Below are 23,645 nucleotides of genomic sequence, written 5' to 3' on the forward strand. Positions count from 1 at the left end.
ATTCTTTCATGAGAAAAGGCTCTTGCAAGCATGTGATAAAAGACATCAGAAAGGCAGTAAATCAAAGCTGGGTAACAGATAACTCATGTTTTATCTAGTCCTATTAGCTTCAACAGGTTTATTAAAATCCCTTAAACTCGCTGTACTGGAGCCGTTGTACTTACATTTACTTTTAATAACTTGCTGTTCAGAGATGAGTTTTCCAATAGTTTTCTTTTCCTATGTCTGTCTGATGTAAAGGCTGAACTGTTAAGAAAGTAATGGAAATAGGTTACTACTAAAAAAAAAGATTGTATGAAAAGGACGACAGATAATCACCAAAATGTCTAACTAACAAAATGTCTAATTACATCTGCCATCAATTATTATTAAGGCAGCAAAGCCTGGCCTTGCTAGCCTGCTACTTCTGAACTCAAACTGACTGATCTTTTTCATTAATCAAGGCAATACTTCATACGCTTTCCAAAAAAGGTATTTGTCAGGAGGGTCATGCTAGATCTTTAGAAAAACAACTTCAAAAGTCAGGACAAAGTGGTTACCAAAGACCAGAAGCATTTGGGTGGCAGCACTCACGCAAATGACTTCATAAAACAGGCTATAGAGATTTGTGTAAGACTAATTCCAAGTTACAAGAGCAAGTTGTTCTTTTTCACACTGCTAGAAATTACTGACGTCCTGATTCTTCCTGTTTACGACTTCTTCTAGTCTAGCAGCAAAATGATGACACGTTCTGGGTTCCAGGTGTTTGGGTTTTGCTTTACTATTATTTAATAATAAGCCAACCTCCAAGAATACAAAAATGTTAATCACACACCATGGAAGCCCACCAAGTGCCATTTAGCTCCATAAGAGTTGCATCTGCTGCACACTTATCGTGTACTTCTCATTATCCTTACACACCGTGAGCATCTCATTACGTATTTGACAAGTCCACCCAAAAAGTGAACAGAAAGCGACAAAAACATTATTACGTTGTAGCCACRTTCAAAAAGGAAAGTCATTAAAAGAAGCCCAAAGGACATGTATTTGGGGGTGACGTCAGACAACAGGATTCAGAATCTCAGGGACCCACTTATTCTGTGAGGCAGCAGAGGCTTTTCAACGTGACAGCAGTTTCTCAGCAGTAACAGTACTTGAACTCTGGGGTATTAAAGAGTATTTATGAGCACTGTAAGCACTCATACTTCTGCTTAGCAGCATGTAACATTTCCAAGCAAATGAAAAGATTATTCGCTCTCCAGAGCTGGCCACAGCATCTGCATCACAAAGATTATAGTATTTACTTCGCAGTGGAAGGGCGCCAGATAGAGCCACAGGAAAAACGTGTCTTCTGCACAATTTTAAGTTCACARACCTTCTTAATCTTGGTCTGGAAACCAAGCTACATAATTAACATGAAAACTACGTCCACCTCCATTTCAGCTTTGATTTCTCTGCCTCAGAAGCCTATCCTGCCTTTGACCAAACGGCATTGCTCTTGGGAAAACTGTGGCCCCTTCCTATGAAAACAAACAGGCAAACAAAACAACACCCCAACAACCACCACCACAGTAAGTACYGGTAAGAAGCAAGAAATTTAACAGGCATCTGCAGACATGACACAGGAATTTACTTTGCTTCCACAAGATTCCTCTTTAGGAAACAAACACACAAGGTCAGAAAAAGCCCTTAGCTTTCGGTTTCCCAGTGATGAAAAAGATACTTATACATAGTATCAGCAGCACCAGTGCTTAAATTGTGCAGTATAATAAAATGCTATTAAATCTGCCCGAAATGGTCTGGATGCAAACAGACTACTTACTTTTCCAAGTTCTGCAGATGCTCCCTGACTTTCTGTACCAGGCCCAGCTTGGTGTCATTGACGACGAAATCATCGCAACGATAACTGCAGGGAAAAATATATATAAAATAAACAAAAATTATATAATATACACACACASAGATTTATCAGAGTGTGCAAAGGATTTCAGTGAAGTGTCTTAAAGCCTGGTTCCTGACAGTCATGCAACGTTATCCATAGGAAGCACTGAAGTGATACAGCAGCAGGGACAAGGGACACGACACCTGGTCCCTGGGCCTGTTCCTCTCTGCAGGCTACCTGAGAAGCTACAGCTAATGTCTTAGTCTGTGTTTCTCTCTTCTTCCAGCTTAGCTCTCTATTATGACACTTCATTAAATTCAAGGTTATCATCTTCCCACTTAGAAAGGGAAAACAAAAGGAGTAAGTACATCGCAACTCAATAAAAAAATCAAAAGATACTGTGTAAGCAAAAGCAGCATTAGTGAATGGAAAATGGGAGCATCAAGAGTCATGGTGACTTGTCACAACTTCCCCCACATGCCAAAGAGGGACCTAGCAGCATTTACTCTCCCTGTGCATACTGCAAAGCATCAAACTGCACCTCTAAAGTTCTGGCAAACAGCTGAACTCTCCTTCGGAGGAGCTGAGCCTACCTGGGACGTGTTTAAATTCAAAACTACAGCCATTGCTCTCCTCCTCCTTCAGCACAGGACTCATTCAGATAAGAAGTATATCCTTATCAGCTCAGGTTACCCCTCCTAGCATCCTCTGTGAGTTAATGAAGTATCTACTGGGGGCACAACTGGAATTATCAGTGTTGCTGGCTGCACAAATCTGATGTGGGTCCAAGACAACAACATTGCCAAGTATTCCCTCAAAAAGTGAACTGCAGAGATTACAGAGCTCAGAAAGCAAAGGTCTTTGCCACCAAAAGRAGTCTACAAGATCACTCTGTCCAGGATTTACGATGATTTTTGCCTCTGGAAAGAGAATCCTAACGCGGCTCTCRCTATTTTCCAAATGCTGAATGGAGCAGTTATACTTTCCAGAAGACACACAGGTGTCCAGAAGAATTGCCACTGCCTGCACAGGAATTCCACTCCCCCTTTTTTTTAAAAAATAAAAAATCTTTTTAAAAGGATGCCAGAGACACAGCTGGCTTTGGAGAGGAAGGCAGGCTGCAAACTCTTACTTTTCACCCCTGTTTGAAGCAGACCTAGGGAGGTTTTCCAGCCCCTCGTAGGGACTGAACGCGACGCTCCTGCCTTTGCCACGGTCATGGGCCACAATTCCTCTTGGTCCCTAAGCCAACTTACTGCCAAAAGCAGGAAAAACACATCAAGGACAGATGACTTAATGCACGTTCCCTGTACCTAAATGTAGCATTGGCCRTGTTTTCAGTCTCGTGTAACACTTGTAGCTTTGCAAGAAACTGCAAGTTAGCACTTTCCCCAAGATGGATGAATAAAACCAAGCACATCATTAAATCATTCCTTCATGTCAGGGTCTTTGCCATGCTGGAAAAACGATCATAAGATTCACTTAAAAAACAAGAAAAGTCTTTGCTATTTTTCATGGCCTGTTTAACAAACCACATGCTTTGCAACACGGAGRATTCAGCACCGTTATTTGTGCCACTTCACTGAAAAGCAGAGAATAAAAACTATTAGAAATAAATCTGCACCAAACGGTTCTAGCTGAAGCCAAAAGCAGAGGAAAGAGTTCAGACTTCATTWGCTTAAAACTCGTTAAACCAGTACATCATATAGGTGAGCTGCTGAGAGATTGCCTCCTATATACAGCCTACATTTGAAACATACTTAACTTGTGATTATTTAGATGATCCCAAATTAAGTACTATATACACCTTTTGCTATATACTAGCTCCACAACAGGCTCTTAACAGCAATTGTAGTCAACAAATTTTACGCTACGGGCAGTGTCCCTTATACAGAGCAGGAAATACTGTGCCAATCCATATCCTTTCTATTTTCAGCACCTCTGCTAACTGCAGGCTCCCCTGGCCTCCTCTGCTGCTAAAATGGCTCTAAGCCAGGGAATATACATTCAGGCTGCTGCTGCATGGCACGCTGTGAAGTCCCAATTAAAGAAGCATAGCACAGGGATAATTAGGAGAGTCCACATTTCCTCAGCTAACTAAACTAAAGACTCAAGTTTTATTTTCTTGATAAATCCTATTCACCTTCTTAATTTCCACTGACTGCAGAATGCCAAATTACAGTCTAAGTAGTCACATTTTCTGATGCTTACATTCTAGCACAACAAACCTGAGCATGAAAAGAAACATGCACGAGGAATGAGGAAATTGTTTTTTTTAATTCCTTGGTTAAAGCCCTTGGCACTCGGTTAGCTATTTTCACATCAGTGTAAAAACATTAAGAGAATGCTAACATAACCAGGTCTGTTTAAGAGATAACAAGGGGGGCAAGAGGTCAGAAACCTGACCTACAAATTGCMTCCGGGATTAAATGAACACGGGAAAGATATTATGCAAACCCAGGAACAGGGCAGCCTTTCTCCCTCTGCGCTAACCAACTGCCCATGCACTAGAAAGGAGAAAAAGAGATTTTCAAGAGCCCTCTTTCAGAAGAAAGATTTATTTCTGAGAGCAAGCTTCTTATAAATATCATTTTACTTCTCGTGCACCGGAAAGCGATGCCTGGCACAGGAGAATGTATCATTCAATGGCCTGAAGGGGAACACGATCTGTCCTCCTCGCAAGCCCTTTGTGGTCAGTGCCTCAGAACTAACTGCAAGGCTGATCAGCTCGATTCAGGAATCTYGTTTTCTTGGGGTAGGGTCCCAAATGTAACCCAGTACACGGATTCAGTAGGACCTACTGTCCCAAATGTGACCGGAGAATCCGGAGTCCTGTTCCCACAATAAATRAAAGATTAACATTCAGTCAACTTTTAGACTGTAAAGAGTGGCAAAGTGGGGAAAAAGAGAATAGGGGGTCAGAAGGAAGAGTGAAATCCTCTGGGAAGCAAATCCATAATTCCCCCACACCTAATGATCCTGCAAGCATGTATTTTTCAAAGCAACATAAAATTTGTAAGTACAATAAACATTTTCTCTCAGGTATTAAAAAAGTAATAAAAATCCCCACTGCTCTACCAGAATTGAAAAGTCCTCAAAGCTATTCTGAAAGCTTGATTAAAGAAGAAAAAAAGAAACAAAAAAAACCCACAACAACATACCCAGCCTTCCACTCTGAAATGCAATTACAGGAAGTTTGTTTGATCTGGTTTTGTTCTACAGTAGGATAGAATGCAAACTAGGAATTAAATTCAATATATCACAAGAAACCACAGGAGCTGGAACTAGTATTTCTTCCCCTTGGACTGACAAGAACTACTAAAATCAAACTGTTTGTGCTCTCATGACTGAATGTTAATATGACACAGCCAAAGAAAAGGAAGAAATTAAATAACTTCTGATTAGAAGAGTGCCCATACAGACCTTTTGGATGCCACTTTTATATAAGCTTAAGAATGAGCTAGCTTGAAATTCATCGGATAAAATGGAATAAGAGCTTTCCACTGAAATATGTGGTAAACAAAATCTTGCAACTTCAAAATACTGAAGGCAACATTGCAGCAAAGTATCCCTGTTATTTTATATAGTAGAAGCAAAACTTAATTATCTCTTAGGATAGTATTTTCTTAACTCCCAATTAAGGTTGCCCACACTGCTTGTATAAAGCATTAGTCTTATATACATRTTCACTTAAAGTGAGCGATGAAAAGTAATGATGTTGCATATATATAATGCTACTCCCACTGCCTACTAGATTTACATTTACACTGAAATCGCTACAGAACAAAATTTTACCATACAATCTCCACAAACAGCTAGTTACGGCTGGAATTTGTCCAAGTATTTACTTCAACTGGCAAGCAAGACTTGAGAGCAGTCCCTTTTTTACTGACTTATATAAAGGGGCAGAAATCATTTTTAATCTTAGTCTTAGTTATATAGGGTTTCTTCCACTGAGAGACTGAGTACAAACATCAAACTCCAGCATCTTTCCCTGAGTATCAAGTGGAAGAAAAAAAGAAATACCCCAATGCAAGCAAAGAGAGTCTGCTTTTGAAACCTGCCCAGCTTCACGATTGCAGAGAAGGCTTGTAACTTGCTAGGGAAATACATGCACCAGGAACTCCCTGGGGCAAAGCTCTCTGCAACTCGTTCCAGTCCATCCGCAAGACGCCTCAACCTCTGCTCCGCTTATGGCAGGAGAGACATCACACRCCAGGCTGCTTCTCATCCCCCCTGCTGCACACGTGGTGTTGTGAAACACCAGCGAGCCTCCAACGTGCAAGCTCACCTACTGCTCACAGGGATGCTTTGCTTCATTAGTAGGTCCTGCATTCTTTGGTTTGGATATCCTCKTTTTGCAACACCATGACCGCGTTTGGGATGAGGGCCGCTGGATGCTCTGACTTGCCAGCATAACTCACCAAGCCTGAGCAGGTTCTGGTAGACTAGGCATCCTATTAGTTACAGTAAACGGCGATATAATCAAATGCCCAGCTAGAATTCCTGCATATATTATTACTTTCAAAGTGACTAAGAGACAGATCATATCTATAAAAGGCATAAAAAAAAAAATCTACAGCAGAACTCAGCTGTGAACAACAGACTGGTAACTGGAATTAGCTTCCCACAGCAGCTTCAATGCTGGYAACAAAATGCAGACTCCTTACTTGGAAAACTGCAGGTTTTCTAATAATGTTTTCAACTCTGGGCCAGGCAAAAGGCTTTGGTCATTTAAATAAAACATAAACAGAAGCAAAAGCTACATACATCACAAACTACTTGAACATGATGTTCTTCTAGGCTTAACACGTGCACAGCGTCTGTCATTGCTGCACATATCATCTTGAGTCATTTCTGAGTTACTCTGACCAAAAATTTCTTTAAGTGAGACCACTTAACTCTGGCTTCACTTTCAGAGGATAAAAACATTTGCTAAAGAAGCATCCTTCTCAAAACAGGAAGGCCAAACTTCAGTAGCTATTTCCTTTATGCATTACAGTAACATACTCAATTACCAACATGAAATAAAATCCATCAGTGGAGCTATATGTTTAGTGGCACTAGAAACCCATCTGAATTTGCTGAGGGGAGAGAGGACAGAAGATTGTGTATGCCCAAAAGCGTTGCTTCCAAAAGAGCTCTGGTCCTTCCTCTCTCCGAAAAATTCCAAAAATACTTGGAATCCAATTATTATCAGTGTAATTGTTAAACCTCCCTGAGCAGTGCCCTTTTCTGACTCAAAAGGAACTGCTAACATAAACTGGTCTGAGCCGCGTTCTTGCTCTTGAACACCACTTCTCTTGATGCTGCTTCCACACGGGATCCAGTACTCTCTCCAACTCACACACATTACACAAAAATCACAGACAGAAACACTGCCTTTCTTTTCAGGGGGAATAAAACAGAATCAACAGTGGAAGAGAAAAGCAACAAACAGGAAAATCCACATGCATGCCTCAAGATCACATCTCCTGGGCAGGAACTTGAGTATTACTTTACTTTCTGATGGTCTGATAAAGGAGAAAGGCTCACCAGCCTGATGAAAGGAGTAATGGGAACCAAACAGTAGCTTTGGTTCTCAACATACCCCAAGCCAAACAGAYGCAACTCCAAACTATATAAATACTATTTGCATCAAAATATTTGTGCTAAGTCACTGCAAATGCAGAAGCTTAGTCTCAATAAATGTTACAATACACATGCAAAAACAGAGGGCTATTTTACAAACTGTTCTTACACAGGTCTGGAAATGAAAGAGATGAAGAACTCTTGAAAAAGGTGTAATACTGTTTATAAGAGTCTAAAGTTTGCACCTTAGCCAAATTACAGTATTTAAACCCTTACCAGTATGTGCTGTAACTACTGCAATCCATACACACTGTATGCTGCACTTTCTCTTGTTTTTCTGTTTTCTTATGGTTGGTCATAGGAATCTGTGCATCTTCGTAATGCTTTTTTGCATGGCCATTCACATATCTGAAATAAATGAAAAACAGAAAGTCTTATGGTATTTAATTAATGAACATCCAGTTTAAAGAAAAAAAGGAAGAAAAAAGCCTCATGTAAATTTAAAATAAAGATATTCAGGCATTAAAAAGGGCTATTTTTCCTGTGTGAAAATGCTGGTCAAGTTTCTTAACTTTTCCCTTTAAAGTTCTATGTTGCCCAAATTAGTATCTATGTGTCCTTCACACRAACCACAAACCAGAATCTTGAATCCCACTGGACCTGAGATCTCAACAGACTGATTAGCCCCTTTTTTGTCCACACTGGTAATCTATAGTTCCCTGTCTTGCTACCCCATGTTCTTTTCCTACAGCTCTACTTTTTTTCCATTCCAGCATTCATCATTTCTGTGATTGCTTTAACAGTGTGCTGACTCCCTTTGAAAAGGCATCCATTTTAAGCTCTCCCATTCTGCAGGCTGATTTTGTATTAGAGCGTTCCCAAAAAGTTCAGGAATTCACAACACACTAGGGCCTGGGATCATATAACTGGAGTCTAAAATCAGTAGAGCGCTTTTGCCAACACAGTAAATATTTTCACACCTCCAATTTGAGACATACCTTGAAATTTAAGCATCTCTAATGTAAAAAAAAAAGTGCCATTACCAATGCAAGTCACGCCCTCCTGAAGTGCATGGGCAGAGCTCAGAAAATKGCACCCTCCTTTATTTCTTGTTGGCTGAACTCGGCCACACAAATGGTTAGGAGCTCAGCACGTGCCCCACGATCTTTTGGTCCTCTCTGGTTTCTCAGTGCTCTGCCCTCGCTCTCACACAGGTGTGAACCTCTCTGCTAGTGTCACTGTGCTCGTGAGGAGACTGACGTGCAGTTACTGACCCTGTTATTGCAGCTCTAATTTGCAGAGGTTTCCCCTCTGCCGAAACCTGAGCTCCAGGGCTGTGCTCGTGGGAGCTGCTTTTCTGCCCAGCAGTGACAAGAGCATCTCACAGAGCTGTGCACCCCTAGACACACTTGGCTGCTCCAGCACAGCCCGCAGGGCTCCAGGGGCTCGAACCTGGGGGATGTTCTGCAAGCGAAGACCCAAGAGGCTCCGTTTCCTCTTCCTTTGGTTTCAAACATTAGCTGAGCATTGAGTATTGCATGCCCCGTGCTTACCTTCTAGCGGCTTCAAGATCAAAGTGCTCCCACTACAAGCTGTATGACATTTCTCTCATGTRAGGAATTTCATTATTTGAGCATGGTAGCAATCTGATAGTCAGACTGCATCAATATTTGACTCAACATCTACTAACTTGATGCAAGAACAGTCATATGAATAGTTAAAAAAAAAAAGAGTAATGGAACAAGCAAAATATTCCAAACTACTCATTTCACATGGCCATATAACATGCAGCAGCTCCTCATCTCTGAGGGGCATAAAACTGTAAAATARATGAATAAATAGGAATAAAAATGAGAGGTAAAAGAGGGTGAGGATGTACTGAAAACTATGGATGAGTGACATTAAAACTGTAACACTTGTACAGATGAAAGAAAAAAAAAGAAGCTTAATAAACTCCCTTTAAAAATCATAAAGCTTAATGATAAATTTTCCAGAATAAAAACACAGCAGCCCAGATGCTCCCCAGCAGAGGAAACACACATCTCCGATACTGTTCAAAGACAAACATTATCTACAGACTCTTTAAATATGAGCATCTCAAACATGGTCCTGGGAGAAAATTTCCAGCAGTTTCCTGMCATATCAAGAATGGTCGACTGTACCATCCCTCTACAAACTCTTCTGGTGTACTTTAACTAACATGGACAAAAAGTATGTGTACTCTGACAAAATATTTGCACTAGAGAGTCCTTTTACATTACGACAATTATTTTGCTCCAAAACTGTGCTATAAAACATTGAAAATATTTTGAGTTGACATTCAAAACACTGCTGTCTTCAAGGACACTTGCAATCTTCTCAAAACAAGCTAGGCCAAATTTTGACTTGTGGGTTTCGAAGAAATCTTATTTTTTTAATCTTTTCACAATACAAATATCTCTTACAGAACGGAATTTTAGCTACAGTTTACTGAATTAGCAGTTTTCCAGACACTTTTGGATGTGGCTAATCACAGCCACCACTCACTTTTCTTTTGAAATGGATGCCAAGTATAACGGCTGCCCTCCTGGAAGATAGCGGAGCTATGTTCAATGTAAGTGGTAAATGAAATCATGGAAAGTTAATTTCAGGAAATTCCCAGGCATTCGGGAAATTCTGGAGTGAGTCTCAGAAGAAAAAAAAATGATAACGGGTTTATGAAATAATTTYCACACTTCTGTACTCACCTTCCACAGTGGACACTTGAACACGTCAGACAGACCCATGGACTTTTATTTGACCGGCACACTATTAAAAAAACAAACAAAAAAGTGAATTTGCTATGATATTTCAGTTATATAACACATCTTGAATGCTAGCTCTACTCTGACTCCACCTTGGCAGCATGGGTACATAAAATAGCATTTTGTGCACATTAACCTATATTAGGGAGCTATGCACTGAAGTGCTCCTGTCACTGAAGTGCATCAACCTTCCTGCCTTTTGGGCTCTTGCCACAGGCTACACATTGAACTGTTACCTCCCTTGAAAACTCTCCAGGGTTTGTTTTTATAAGAGCCACATGAGGTCTCCTTGGTTTTGAAACACAACAGAAATATCACAAACAACAGTTTCAAAACAGCAGGGAAGCTGAAAATCACTTCATTTGTTTTTTAGTAAGAGAGTCCACAGAATGCTGGAAAAAGTCACAGTACTTGTCATCTGTCTCATTAAACCTCTTATACAAGATGACATTTTAAAGAAGAAACTAAGAGAAAGCCTGACAGTCTGATAAGGAACAGATAGCATAAACTATTTTATACTATGTGTAGTTAATGCACACCATTCAAACAACAATTATTCTTATGCTACAGTGCTGGCAAAGGTCTTATCCATAAAGATTTTCTACTTTCAATCAAGCTTCGCAATCAATTCAAAATAATAAAAAATAACTTTAAATAGAAGAAAGATAATGTTTAATCTAAAATTAAGCAGGACTTTGTAAGCAAAGGGATGGGGAAAAGCCAGCAGATACTAGAAAACAAGCTCATAATGCTGCATCAGACCAGGGAGGGGTCATTAAAAATAAATTTTAAAAAAAGATATTCTAACTTCCTCCCAAACACAGCAGCCAAGTCTCTAAAATTCAGATTGGAAACAAAGCAATCACAAAAATTTAACCATGCTGGCAAAATACACAAAAATGGGCACACGGACCAAAATTCACCTCAATCAAGTTCAACCAAGTTAAAAAGGAAAAAAGTACACGYATCTTTATAAGTGATAACAATACTGGAATTACAACTAAATTGATTAATTTCTAGAGGAATTCCAGAGGAATTCCAAGTTAGACCACGTCAGCGAAGGGTACAATACCTAATAATGCTACGACATATAATGCTTAAGAGTTGTAAAAAAAATCCACAAAAACAGACTGACCAAGCTATGCAGTTTGCAAACCACAGAATATATCAAACTGCTAAAGTCAAGGACTACCAGGGAAAATTATAGTAACTAAAATCAAGTGTTTCTTTAACCTGTGTTAACTGCTWATTAAACAGAATGAAGCAAGAGGATCAGACTTTAATCAGTAGAGAAGTGAACATGTAAGGTACRTATTTAAAATTAATATTTTTTCTATGTTCACCAGAAAACCAGTATTTCTGTCTACTGTAAAATGCAATAGAAATGTTATTTGAAGTAATTATTTAGTAAAGACTCCAGAATTGCTTTCTTCACCTGATGCAGTTATAGTTTTACTTTAGATAGACATTTTCCTGTCTGTCTAACCAATTTTCCCCTCTAAAGTTGACAAATCTCACAACCAGAATGGTTCTCTTGCTAAAGATATGGGAGAGCCGGGTAGTTTTCGCTTACATTTCAATTTAGAAAAGTGCGAGAAATATATATATTTTTTTAATATATTGACAAATAGAGGAGAAAGAACAAGGAAGGATATGAAGTGGATGTTATCAAAGGGGACCATCCATTATGGCAGTGCATTACTACAATTTCATTGTACAATTAAAGTGTACATCTATTAAACGCACATTTTTTCCCCCGTACAATTCTATTCCCCTGAAACTACACAAACTAAAAGGTAAAAAAGTCACCAGAAGGAAATGGAAGTCAGAAACATCCACGCATGTAAACATGGACATATCTAAGAGCTGCCTAAGTGCTGTGTGAACAAACAGCAACCATTATCCCGCACTTCCGTCCCTAGAGACTTGAAACAGTCACTGGCTTTAAAATCTACTGTTCCCAAATAACATTTCTGATTTCACTACATTATCGTCTGTGGACAAAACTACCTCAGCCAGTAATTTAAAGGATTAGGGTGTAATCTATTATTCATGTCTCTCACTACACACCAAATCATTACAACGTCACACTGAAGTATTTTAAATACTGGCACTGTTTGGTTACTACGTGCGTTCAGTTAAACCACCCTGAAGCAGTTCTCATTCTCCCAAGCTCATTCCGTGTTTAGGAGTTCTGCACAAACCCAGCAAGTAAAGCTGCACAATCATAATTTTCCATCTTCCAGATCACAGAAGAGTAAAAGATGGTTTATTTATTTAACTTTCAGGAAAACCTTTGCTCCCATTGCATCACATGAGCATTGTGTCGTTTCTCTTCTCCACAAATATATCTCCTCCCACAAAGAACTCACCATGTGAGCGACTCCCACTAAGATTAAACACAGAGGCCAGGATTAAATGTGCGACCTGCAGCTGCTCTGTTCTGAGAGACCGTTCTTGCACAACTCCTTTTTTTAAAGGTTGCTGAAGACCGTGCTCTGTCTTGCACCAAGGCTRGCTTGGGGGACACCTGCCTTGAAGCTCAGCTTTCGAGGTCTTCCTCCACCCAGCTCTGGAAGCAGTTTATGGCAGCTACTTACTGTTACTAACTCAGCTCGATCTGGGGCCTCAAGGGATCAGGATTCCAAGGAGACAGGCACTGCGGGACACAAAACCAGTCACCACTCTGAGCTGCTTGCAGTCTAAATTAGAGATGGACAGTTTGGCTTAAGTTGCCAGAAAAGTACACGCTCTTCCTTTCAGATGCAGTACAGACATGAAGACATTGGGCTTAAGAATGGATCAGGAAAAGAGACGCACGTCTGTGGCAAATCCCTTCTCAATTCCAAGCACGTTACACGGCTCCAGCAACTGGCCTGCAACACAGGCTGCAGTGTTCAGGCATCCCAGGGCAGATAATTACACGTAATTGTGAGAAAAAAAMCATCAAACCTGCCCGTACAGGTACTCACGTCTGAACTTCCATCAATAATCAGTATTCCTGCCAGGACATTGGGGTATTTTTTTTCCCTTTCTAGTGCTATTTAAAAAAGAAGAGGGAGGGGACTGCATTAGTTCTCCCCTTCCAGGTCTGGAATGAAGCTATTACCTGAAAAAAAATCTCAAAACTTTACATTATTTATTATACAAACTAAGAAATGTCAGCTGCTTTCTCAACTTCAATTAAGGGGCTACTGCTGAAGTCACTAACTGGCCCATTTCACTGTATTTTCAGAGCTGCCTCCAGCAGCTAGGCAGGGCATATAAGCACCTTGGGAGGGGGAAAAAAAAAAGAAAACAAAACAAATATACAGTGTTGCTGTACTGCTTGAAAAAGTGAGTCATTTGCCATTTTACATCAGTATCATCTTACTTGGAGGCGGGGAAACTGTATTATTTAATCATGTAGTAGGAAGGGCAAGTACCTCTGCATCCTTTGTAGGACCATCTCTGTAAGCAAGATSCAAACTCATTTGCTACGCTGGCTGCAAAGCCCTCTGTAAACAAAGCAGAGGGGTATTAACCCATCCTCCAGGGAGAGTCGGACAGTGTATGTACAGACCAGCAGGTAAGGATGGGAGCCTCCGAAACCTGCCTCCTTCCCGAGTTTCCCCTTTCTGCAACTCACCCTGAACAACAACATCCACAGAGTTATGTAAAGCAGAGTGACTAAGAACAGCCCGTCCTGTGTCCCAGCCTACCCTCAGCGTCACTCCAACACGGGCTTCTGAATCTTGCTGTTTTCCCCCGTACTGGAAAGGGCTGCGGGAGGGAGGCAGGAGGCTCCTGGCAAGCACGGCTCCCCTCGCAGAACAAAGCTGCACGTTTCCACGGCAGGAAAGTTACAACTATGCGAAGTATATAAACAACCCCTAAAACGAATAGTTTTGTTTAAATAGCACGCTACATAATTTAGGAACTGGCAAAAGCAAAAAAGCAGCAGGAAGAGGAGGAGACAAACAGGAAGCCGCTTTTGCAAGGCAGCCAAGTTGAGAAACCTGCAGGGCCGGGGTGTCCAGGCCCAGGGCAGGAGCAGGGGTGGCCCAAGGCCGTGGCTCGTAGAGCTGCGTTTGCATCCAAATCTTAAACCAGTCCTCGGTGACACTGCTGAGGAAAAGGCCACGGAATATGGGCACAGACAAGCAATACTTTGCTCTGCTATAACCACGCCGAGGGAAAAGGAGATGGGGGTCATTAAGCTGTCGCCAGGGCTCTCCACATCCTCTRCAAAGCAACCTGGACTTTGCTCTCAAAAGCAGCTCTACCAGCACTACCATTCTACACATATAATTATATGGTTTAGTTACACTAGCATAATGATCCACATAGAAACRTCTTTGGGCTAAGTGACCTTTTCTTCCAATTTTGTTTATACTGACATAGCAGGTCATCTACACTGACATAACCCAAAGCAAAAAAAGGCTGGCTATTATTCCAATAAAGATCTAAAAAAGGGGCAGTATTTATATAGTTGTGGTCGTACTGATATAGTGAYGTTACACCAAGCAAATAGTTCAAAAAACAAAAACAAGCACTTGCTGACAAATACATATACGATATAAACAAGTATCTCCAAAGAAAATTACATGGCTAGAATATACCTGTAACCTCAGCCCCTTGCTGTTCCTTTTTATTAATACTTGGTAGCAAGGCAATGTTATTCCATGTTCTGCTCCAAAAAAGAAGCTGACAAATGTAGCAAAAAAAACCCAGCCTGACTCCACTAACAGCATTTGAAGAAAAAAAATGTAGCAACAGTTCACATAAAATGTGAAACACAACGTTTCGGTCTACCACACCTCAGGCCTAAGAAACCAGACGAAAAGCTTTCTCCTCCAAAGATCTGAAAGTAAAGATGACAAGTATGCAAGCCAAAAAACCCTGGAAAATGATCAGCAGCAGTGGGAATACAAAACTGCACAGAAGTTTAAAGGAAATTATGCAAGTTGCTCTGTTTCTAATACCTCAAATGCAAAGTTTTTCAGGCACAGGATTCAGAGCACTCCCCAGAGAGCCCAACTCCATTTTATAGAATGAAAAACTGGGGGGAGGGCAGGAAAGAACAAATAATTTGCCAAAATAATCATTTTTAAGCTTATCACCCTAGGTGAGAACAGGCTTGAGAGGCCTCCGTGTCGCGGCACTGTTGGGCAGTGGCAGAGCCAGCAGCGACGGGCTGCCCGACCACCTCTGACCCAGCACCTGCAGCTTCCCCTGCGCTGTGCAAAAGAAACACCAGGCATCCAGGGAGGGACCTCTGAAAGCCGGCGTTTTGAACACTCATTCACCCAAATTTTAGCCCCAGAGATCAAGAAGATCATGCTGAGCATCGTCCCTCCTTTGGGCTTACAAGCTGGTCTGCAAAAAGGCACTGCCCACCACTGTAAGTTACAACCTTCTTAGCCTTTCTTGTGGGGCTTTTCAAAGGCTGAATAGATGAGTTGAGGAGCTTTGGCTGCACAGTCCCCATTAATTCAAGGTGCGAATGCCTTAGGTTTAATTCCGTCTTTTGCCAGGAGGAATTCCATCTGTCACCCAGGGCATTTCCCCTCCGGACTACCCCCAAGGAATGGACTGGCCATTCTTACCATTACAGATGCCACTAGCACGGGATAAGCAATAATTCCACTTGCACAGTAATCCCTTATCCACTGGGACAAAGCAAGAAGGAACAGCGCTCTGAACTTAGAGCTTTTACCCGGGCTCCAGTCTCGGGCAGCAATGAGGTGTCACGTCTACATCCAAAAATCAAGTAAAACTTCTGGTCACGAGAACTGAGCCTGGAACCTGGGCTTCTCCACCTACAATGAACTGTCCAACCTTCACACCACCGCACGCGCCCTTGCTCCCTGGCCCACAAACCCTCTTCTAAGGCAGCACACACAAGTGCAAGGGCTTCTCAGGGCAAAAACCAGCAGCACTGACCACCACAGGGCAGCTGTCACCACCCAGGCATTTCTGGATACACCAAGAATGAGACATTTTGGCATCACAGAAACACCCTATTAGCGGAATCAAAGACACCTACCAAACAGTGCATCTTCCAAGGTTAGGGTGGATTTTTAGCATATAAAAATCCATAAGAAGTAACGTAAGCTACTTACGACCAAGGACATATTAATACAGCTTACCCCATTATCCACTTTCTGACTTGGCACGCTTTGCAAGGAACAGGTACCCGCGGGCACACGAGCTTTGCCTCTCCCCCTATGCTCTGTTTACACACACAGGGAGTCAGAGATAACTGAAATAAGCACCTCGCATACACACAYTGATAAAAGCATAAGGCATTAACATACACAAGTTCACTGAGTCATGCAAAAATGCTAATTATTTTTACAATCTAGGATTGGCTCTAGAATGTAAATACTGAGCTAAATGATTAGCTTTTAGGGTAGGGAAGGATGTTAAATGGCATGCAAATCTGTTAAGAGGCTGCTCTGAATTTAAAAGCTTGAAACTAGTCAACTACAGATGAGGAATTGTTATGAAAAACAAGGGACTGAAAAAGGAAGAAATTGTCACAAGAAAATCTGAAGTAGGAATTCAGCTAAAACCCTATTCCAGGCATTAAGAATGCAAGGAGGAGGAGAAAAGAAAGAGAGAAAGAAAAAAGGTTTTGAAAATGAGAATCATGTTCCAGACCTGTTTCAGTGTTTAAGATTTAGAGAGTATTTCAATGTGTGATTAAACTTTGCAGACAGCTCTTCTTTCTATCCCACCCTTACCCCCATTACAAAAAGCTCATAAATGAGCACCACTTGTTTTGATCTAGCCGATAGCAGCCACTTAAAAAATACATTCTCTTTAGCAATCATTTACATAAGTTTCCTTTGTTGCCTATTTTAGAAGGCAGCATTCCAGTCAAAACGAAACCAGACAGAAAGGGAAATGATTTTTAATTAAGAGTCTTTAAAACGTTTTGGGTTTATATTAGCTAATACCCRTGTACTGAAGGAAAACGTAAGAAAAATATTTAAATTCTCAAGGCAGAAAAAAAATTTACAAGGAAGCAAATTTCCTGGTAGGCGTTGGTAACAATAGAAAAATGCCAACCATTCTTTGTGCTGCATACTCTTAAAAGAGATGCATAATGGAGAAAAGCCACAATAGTATCGAGTCTTAGCCTGATTGAAAAAACATCCAAATGTTAGAAAATAAGATTCCAAAGCAAAAAAAAAAAAAAAAAAAAAAAAACAAAACACGAAGAAAATCCCAATGCTCAACTTAAAGCCATACAATAAATAAATATACAAATACTACTTTTGTCATTAGCTATCAGCCAAAGCCAAATGACTAAGTTCTTTGTGAGGAAACCAAATAGTCCAAGTAATTTTCTGACAGTCAGTGAACTTATGAAATCAACCAACATTCGTGCTCCTGTATAATGATCCTTATGTGGTATTTCCTGCTCTTTGTCACTAAACAAAGCATTGCTCAGTCTCATATAGGATCTTTCACAGATGGTTGCAGTCAACCACTTCACTACAACGGAAAAACATTCATTTCAGACATACTTTTACATTCTTATTTAGGTATTGCTTAGTAAAATACGAATAAACCATTTTCCACAGAAGAAATAAGGTCACTGAAGTTTTCAAAACATATCTGACACTGACGAACGTTCCTCAGAGAGCCACATGATTAGCTTCATCCGCGTGCACTTCACCTCCCAAATTAAGCTGGACCACATTGGCTCAGACTGGGATCTTGATTATGCAAGCAGCATTTCACAGTTGAATACTTGGAAGCTGAAAAATGCAGGCTTCGTATCTGCCTATATTCTTAATCTTGTATTGGAAAAATAGGCAGGTAGGTGGGCAAGCTTCTTTCGATCAGTGTAAACAGAAACATCACTTCCTGGGGAAGTGGTTAAACAAATTCCTAAGGTTAAATAAATAGAGAGAGAAAGCAAACCCAGATGTAATAGCAAGACAATGCAGAGCGCATCATGCCTCTTCTGTCACACTAAAAAGTCACTCAGCACTACTAATCACATCTATTAATACCTTCCCAGCAACAACAAAAGCACAAGGCTAGCCCTAACTATACATTCAAGCTGTGTTTTTAGACAATTCCCTCTTTCTACGTGGATATCCTGCCAAATCAACTCTGAGGTCAAGAAAGGTCAGCAGTTGATTTTCCTGCATATTCTACAGAGGGCAACAGCAAGAAAACATGTGTTATTCATTAATATAACACACAACAGTACTTTATTTCAGTAGAAAAAAACAGCAAAATTAGATTTTCAAAACTCCTTCACTTCTCCTTTACACACTAAAAAAATATATAATGCATCAGCTATTTTGCTAATCACTACATACRTTTATATGTTTTTTAATTCTTGGTTTGAAAAATAAGAAAATCATGCCATGAAAATACACCTGCAGTTCAACACTCACATGCAAACACTTACCTGGAGACACAATCCTAAATGATTTATACGCAACTCGTCTAGAAAAGTAGTATCTATATCTTCAGTTTTGATAAGACACCCTGCCCATCCCGAGCCTGGCAGCATYATCTTGCTTTAAAGTGAAGAGTCTACTTGCAGCAGTTTAGAGGAAAAGAAAAAATAACAAAAAGAATAGGCTCCCAAAAAATCACCTTCCTTGGCTAAGCTGCCGGTGGGTAGTGGGATTAGACTCAAATGCTCAATAAAATCTAAGAAATCTCAAATTACATTTACAARACCCCAAACTGAACAGATATTCCAACAGGAAGTAAATAAAAAGACTGTTTTGACAAACCAGTTAAGAATGCTGAATGCTATGTGTATTCACCATGCCATCTACAGTTTAAAAAGCCTTCTCATAAGATGGGAAACAAATAAATATATAAAAATTTTACCCTGCTTTGATAGATCTAATTTTTTTAGACTGCACTTTCCTGCAAGGACTACTGTAATTACGTGTTTCCTCTAAACATTCTTCCCCTAGATAACAAATGGGCCTCTTACAAACAAAGCATTAGCAGCTTATTAAAGAAAAGCAGAGGCACTGACCAAATCTGAAATGGTTGGGAGTTTGTTCTATCCCAACATGGGATCTGAAACTTTGACCCTGTGAACCCCAGATGCTAATTAGCTAATCTAGAGAGGGGACAGAGGGTGGGGGGGAAGACTAAGCACAAGGCACCAACCTTCAGTTTTACCACATGTGGATATGGAAGGGCTTGGGAAAGGCAGGTGAACATTATTATCCTGATTACAGTTAAACCAGCTGTAATGAGATTTGAACTAAATCTGTGTCAGAGTCACTGTGCTCGAGTGGATAAGTTAAGAGCCTGCCCTGCACCCCTGCGTGCCTCTGGTATCTCCCTTCCACAATGACTCTGATTGTCCTGGCTCTGGGGCCGCACAGGGCGTTTTCAATAGCTATTTCAAAMCACTGATGTTTTTATTAGATTACGAAAAAACCTCTTAGCTTCTCGTGGTTAACTTGAATCAGTCAGCAGCAAAATTTATCCTCTGTCGTATTTTGTTCTTCAAAGTTGCCATGAATATTCAGATCTAGTTTCTAAGCAAAGTCGATGAATTAAATGCGGGGCTACCTTCTCTAAAGCTCTCTCTTCCTTTAGCTAAGGTTCCAGTTTAGTGATGGAGTGTGATTTCGTTGAGCAGAGATAGAGCATATAAACACATTTTGCAAAAGGATATTTGCACTTTCCTCTGCCTATCACACAGGCGGAAATAACTCTTGCCGACATGCTTAGTTCATACATCGTAATATCATTAAAAAAACAGTACTAATGAAAACAAGACAAGGTCTCTAACAAAACAAATCGAACAGGCTTTACTTAAAAAGACAGCTAGGGAAAGAGTCTAAGGAGATATAACAAGCTATAAAGCCTGAAGAGTTATTAACAAACATTCCTGCACTGCAATGACCCAGAGCAACACATGAAAGACCGCTCTACTTTTGAGATTTAATTTGTGTGACTGAAAAAAAGAAGGAATTCTTATATATTCATTTTCTCCTTTAATTTCAGAATAAACATTGTAATTACCAGGCAAGCTCACTTTTCCAGATAAAGGGCAACAAACAACGTTTACCCACAGAAACCGCTGCACCCACACGCTGTCGATGAGCTCACCCCGCTTCTAGGGGCGGCTGACAGAGCTGCTCATAGYGAGTGGGTCCTGGCTACCTCTCCTGCTTCAGCGAGGTCTCTCTCCTTCTCCTTATGGTAAGGAATGAAAGGCGAGAGGAAATGAGAACCCCTGGTAATACAAAGGAACAAGTAAGAGGAAGGACAAACACCCATGAAGATGGAAAAGAGTAAGGAAGGACAGAGATGAAAAGGGAAGCTGAAAAAGCTGAAGCCTGCGTACCTGTGCAACGACTGTGTATTTATTCTGGCACTGATTGCAACAGCCCAACACGGCAGTGCCAGAAAGCACCGCGTGGCAGAACGCTGTTACCTCCCTGAATGAATAGGGAACAGTGTAAGGCGTTCAGCTGAGGGGAGGTGAAACCACCCAACGCAGTCTCACCCTTCACATGCCCCCCACTCAGCCCACAATATTTGCTCTCATATAAAAACAAAGCCTTCGGTGACGGTCTGGGTGATTCCGAACTAGCAATGCCGTTTGGGAAATTACTTGAAACAGAAAAAGCTTCCTAGTGCTCTTATCCTTTCCTAGTGGACCCAGGGTCATTTGCAAGCACCACAACTTACATTTATGACCAACTGTGAAATCAGAGCTCAACAGAAGTTACAATGGAAAAAACAGATGTTAGGCAGATATATTTAGCTTCTGCAGAAAATATCACTCTGCAGCTAAAACACCTCTACAATACCTAMCTATGCTATTTAAGAAAATATATACATATTTAACAGTCAATGATCTGAAACACGGAAGTTTAATTTGGAAGAATGATTTCTTAAAAAAGCAAAAACAAAAAACCACCGCTCCATCCAAGCAGACACAGTCTTATCAGTACCTTTGCACTTCTAAAAGCAATAAACAGAATTCTACACTAAACAATCAAAGAATTCACCTCAACCACACAGCAAAAAAGTTGGCAAGACTCTTTAGAGACTCACACAGGTGTGCTCACGAGATTGCGATGCTGTTCAGGTGAGGCAMGGCTCCCCGTGGTTTCATGAGTCTATGAAAAACTATTGGGAAATACCACATCTGAGCTGTTCCAGGGCAYTTCTCGTAATTACATGATTTGCACAACGGCACCCAAGGTGTGGCACATCACACAACTCCACCGACCCAGGCTGTGACACCTGGCATTCCTGCCAGCGCTTCCAGCTCGTCTACTTCCAACTTCAGCAGAAGTTGCAGAAATTAAAGCACACAGAACCACTGCACTCTAATTGGAAGCAGCAGACATCTGCATGGAATATCTCACRTGAGAGCACCGATTAAAAGGAATTTTCAGTTTCTGTGTAATTTCTGCTTCACATATTTATCTCCTTTCAAATGCCTAATTACAACAATAACAAAATAATATTAACAAAAAAAATCTGGACTTCCCACATAGGTATTTCTGTGCTCTTCTTCACAGCTTTGAAACTCCTCAAATCAAACTCACGCAGCTTTTAGCATCACTTACTGTACAAAGCACACTTAATAGGATTAAGTCCTCAGGGGAAAGCATGCCACCCTCCAAAGAGAGGTGCTCCAACTCCCAGACCTCCAAAGTATATGCTCGCAATAGCAGCAGTTCTAGAAGCATCTCAGAACAAACAAAAATTGCTACTCTGTAATTTGGAGCCAAGTGTTGATATTGGATCAGTCATTTGTCATCACTGAATCCTCTTATTGCTTTTAAGAGTCTTCTTTCATCACACAACCCTATAAATATTCTAGGATCCTCATGGGGAAGTAAGGCCAGATCAGCAACGTGGGCTGGAGCACAAGCTCCTCTAATCAAATCTTTCARACATTAGCCTCAAATACAACAAAATTCCCTGATGCAGTGTGAGGTGTCTCCCAAAAGTATTCCAAAGTGCCTCCGTGCTACCTTACAAAGTTGCTGCTACAATTCAGAGCATTTTAGGAGGGGGAAAGAGAAGGGAAAAAGCACTTAATCAACATGCATCACTCAGCATGACACTTCCAGGCCCTCAAATCACAGATACCCAAGAAAGTGTTAAAAATAGCCCGGCAGTTTGAAGGCAGAGCTCACGCTGAGAGGTATTTGGTTGGGTTTGGTTATCGGTGTGTAGTTATCGCTGGCAGGTCACGTGGCAGCCAGGACGCTTCCTGCATCGGGTCTTCACTTATTCTCCTTTTCTGGAAAAGTCAGCTCTAGCTCTGAGCCACAAATTTGGAGTATTTTAAGACAATAGGGGAGATTATTTAGGCATTAAGTTTTTGCAGTCTGTAGTTAAAAGGTATCTATATTTTTCCTCCAGCTTAGGCAACAACAAAAGGAAACTAAGACCACAGCACCTTAGAACGCAGCATCAAAAGCAATAGGAAATGCATGAAGTGTAATCARCCTATTAACTTAAAATGTAATTTTCTTTGTTTAATTGCACAACACCAATTTGCAGCCAAACTAAATAACAGAAATTGCATTGCTTGTGAGTTAARAGAAACGGATATTACATCCTTAAAAAAAAACCTCACTAAAATAAGCATAATAAGAAAATAAAAGGGTTTTTTTTAATAAAAATCACGTTATGGAGCTAACATAACAATCGTGTTTTAGTAGCTGTAACTGAGGAGGGAGGCGCTGCATTTTACTAGACTGACAGGAACGCAAAACTCATTTGTAAAGAGTTAGGAAAAAAATGTCATTTGCTTGTAACTGCCAACAGCCTTCCATTTATTCACTGGAACGCTTTAAATTCTGTGTACGTACACTTCTCCTAGGCAGTTAGGAACTCAGTATTTATCTCTTCAAATACCTGGGAAGTTTCTTATCCCGATTTTACCAGAGACAATAGCAGAGGCTCCCAGACCAGCATATATATATATATATGCAGAATATATATGCATATATATAGCTTCTGTTTTGGTAATTTTATCTCCCTCGAGCTCGCCCAGCGGGGTGGCTCCCCGCGGCCTCCCGTCCCCGCCCGACAGCTCCGCTCACCCCGACACCCCGCGATAACGGGGGCGCGCCGCGCTCCCGCTCGGGACGCTCCTCGGGAGCGGGAAGGCGCTGAGGGAACAAGTCTCGGCGCGGGGCGGCCGGCGCTGCGCGGCCCCGCCAAGGCGCCATGAGGCAACGGCGGCCGCTTCGCCCGCACGGAGGGCCCCGCGCCGGAGACAAAGGGCAACGGCCTCAACCGCCCTCGCTGTGGAAGCGCACGGTTAGACACAAGCAAACAACCAAACTAGCAAACAATAACGACAACAAAAGGACGTTCCCAAGCCCTCGAGGGTGCCGGCCCGCGCGGGGCCTCCCCGGGGCGCCCGGCGGCGACGGCGGCCGCCGGGGGTCAGTGCGCGCAGCCACGCG

The 23,645-nt window shown here is 41.2% G+C and overlaps 1 protein-coding gene across 1 annotated transcript in view; it reads right to left on the reverse strand.

The window, feature by feature from the left end:
* The window catches only part of USP3 (ubiquitin specific peptidase 3), a 36,073-nt gene that overhangs the window by 12,179 nt on the left and 249 nt on the right, over nucleotides 1-23,645 (reverse strand). The window contains exons 2-5 of the mRNA XM_026038633.1: nucleotides 10,159-10,219; nucleotides 7,709-7,840; nucleotides 1,802-1,885; nucleotides 165-246 (exon numbers count right to left, since the gene is read on the reverse strand). Of these exons, the coding sequence (XP_025894418.1) occupies nucleotides 165-246; nucleotides 1,802-1,885; nucleotides 7,709-7,840; nucleotides 10,159-10,219 (359 nt within the window). The remainder of the gene's footprint in view (nucleotides 1-164; nucleotides 247-1,801; nucleotides 1,886-7,708; nucleotides 7,841-10,158; nucleotides 10,220-23,645) is intronic.

This window comes from Nothoprocta perdicaria, unplaced genomic scaffold (genome assembly GCF_003342845.1).
Source record: "Nothoprocta perdicaria isolate Ctin4 unplaced genomic scaffold, notPer1 scaffold_214, whole genome shotgun sequence".
Lineage (NCBI taxonomy): Eukaryota > Metazoa > Chordata > Aves > Tinamiformes > Tinamidae > Nothoprocta > Nothoprocta perdicaria.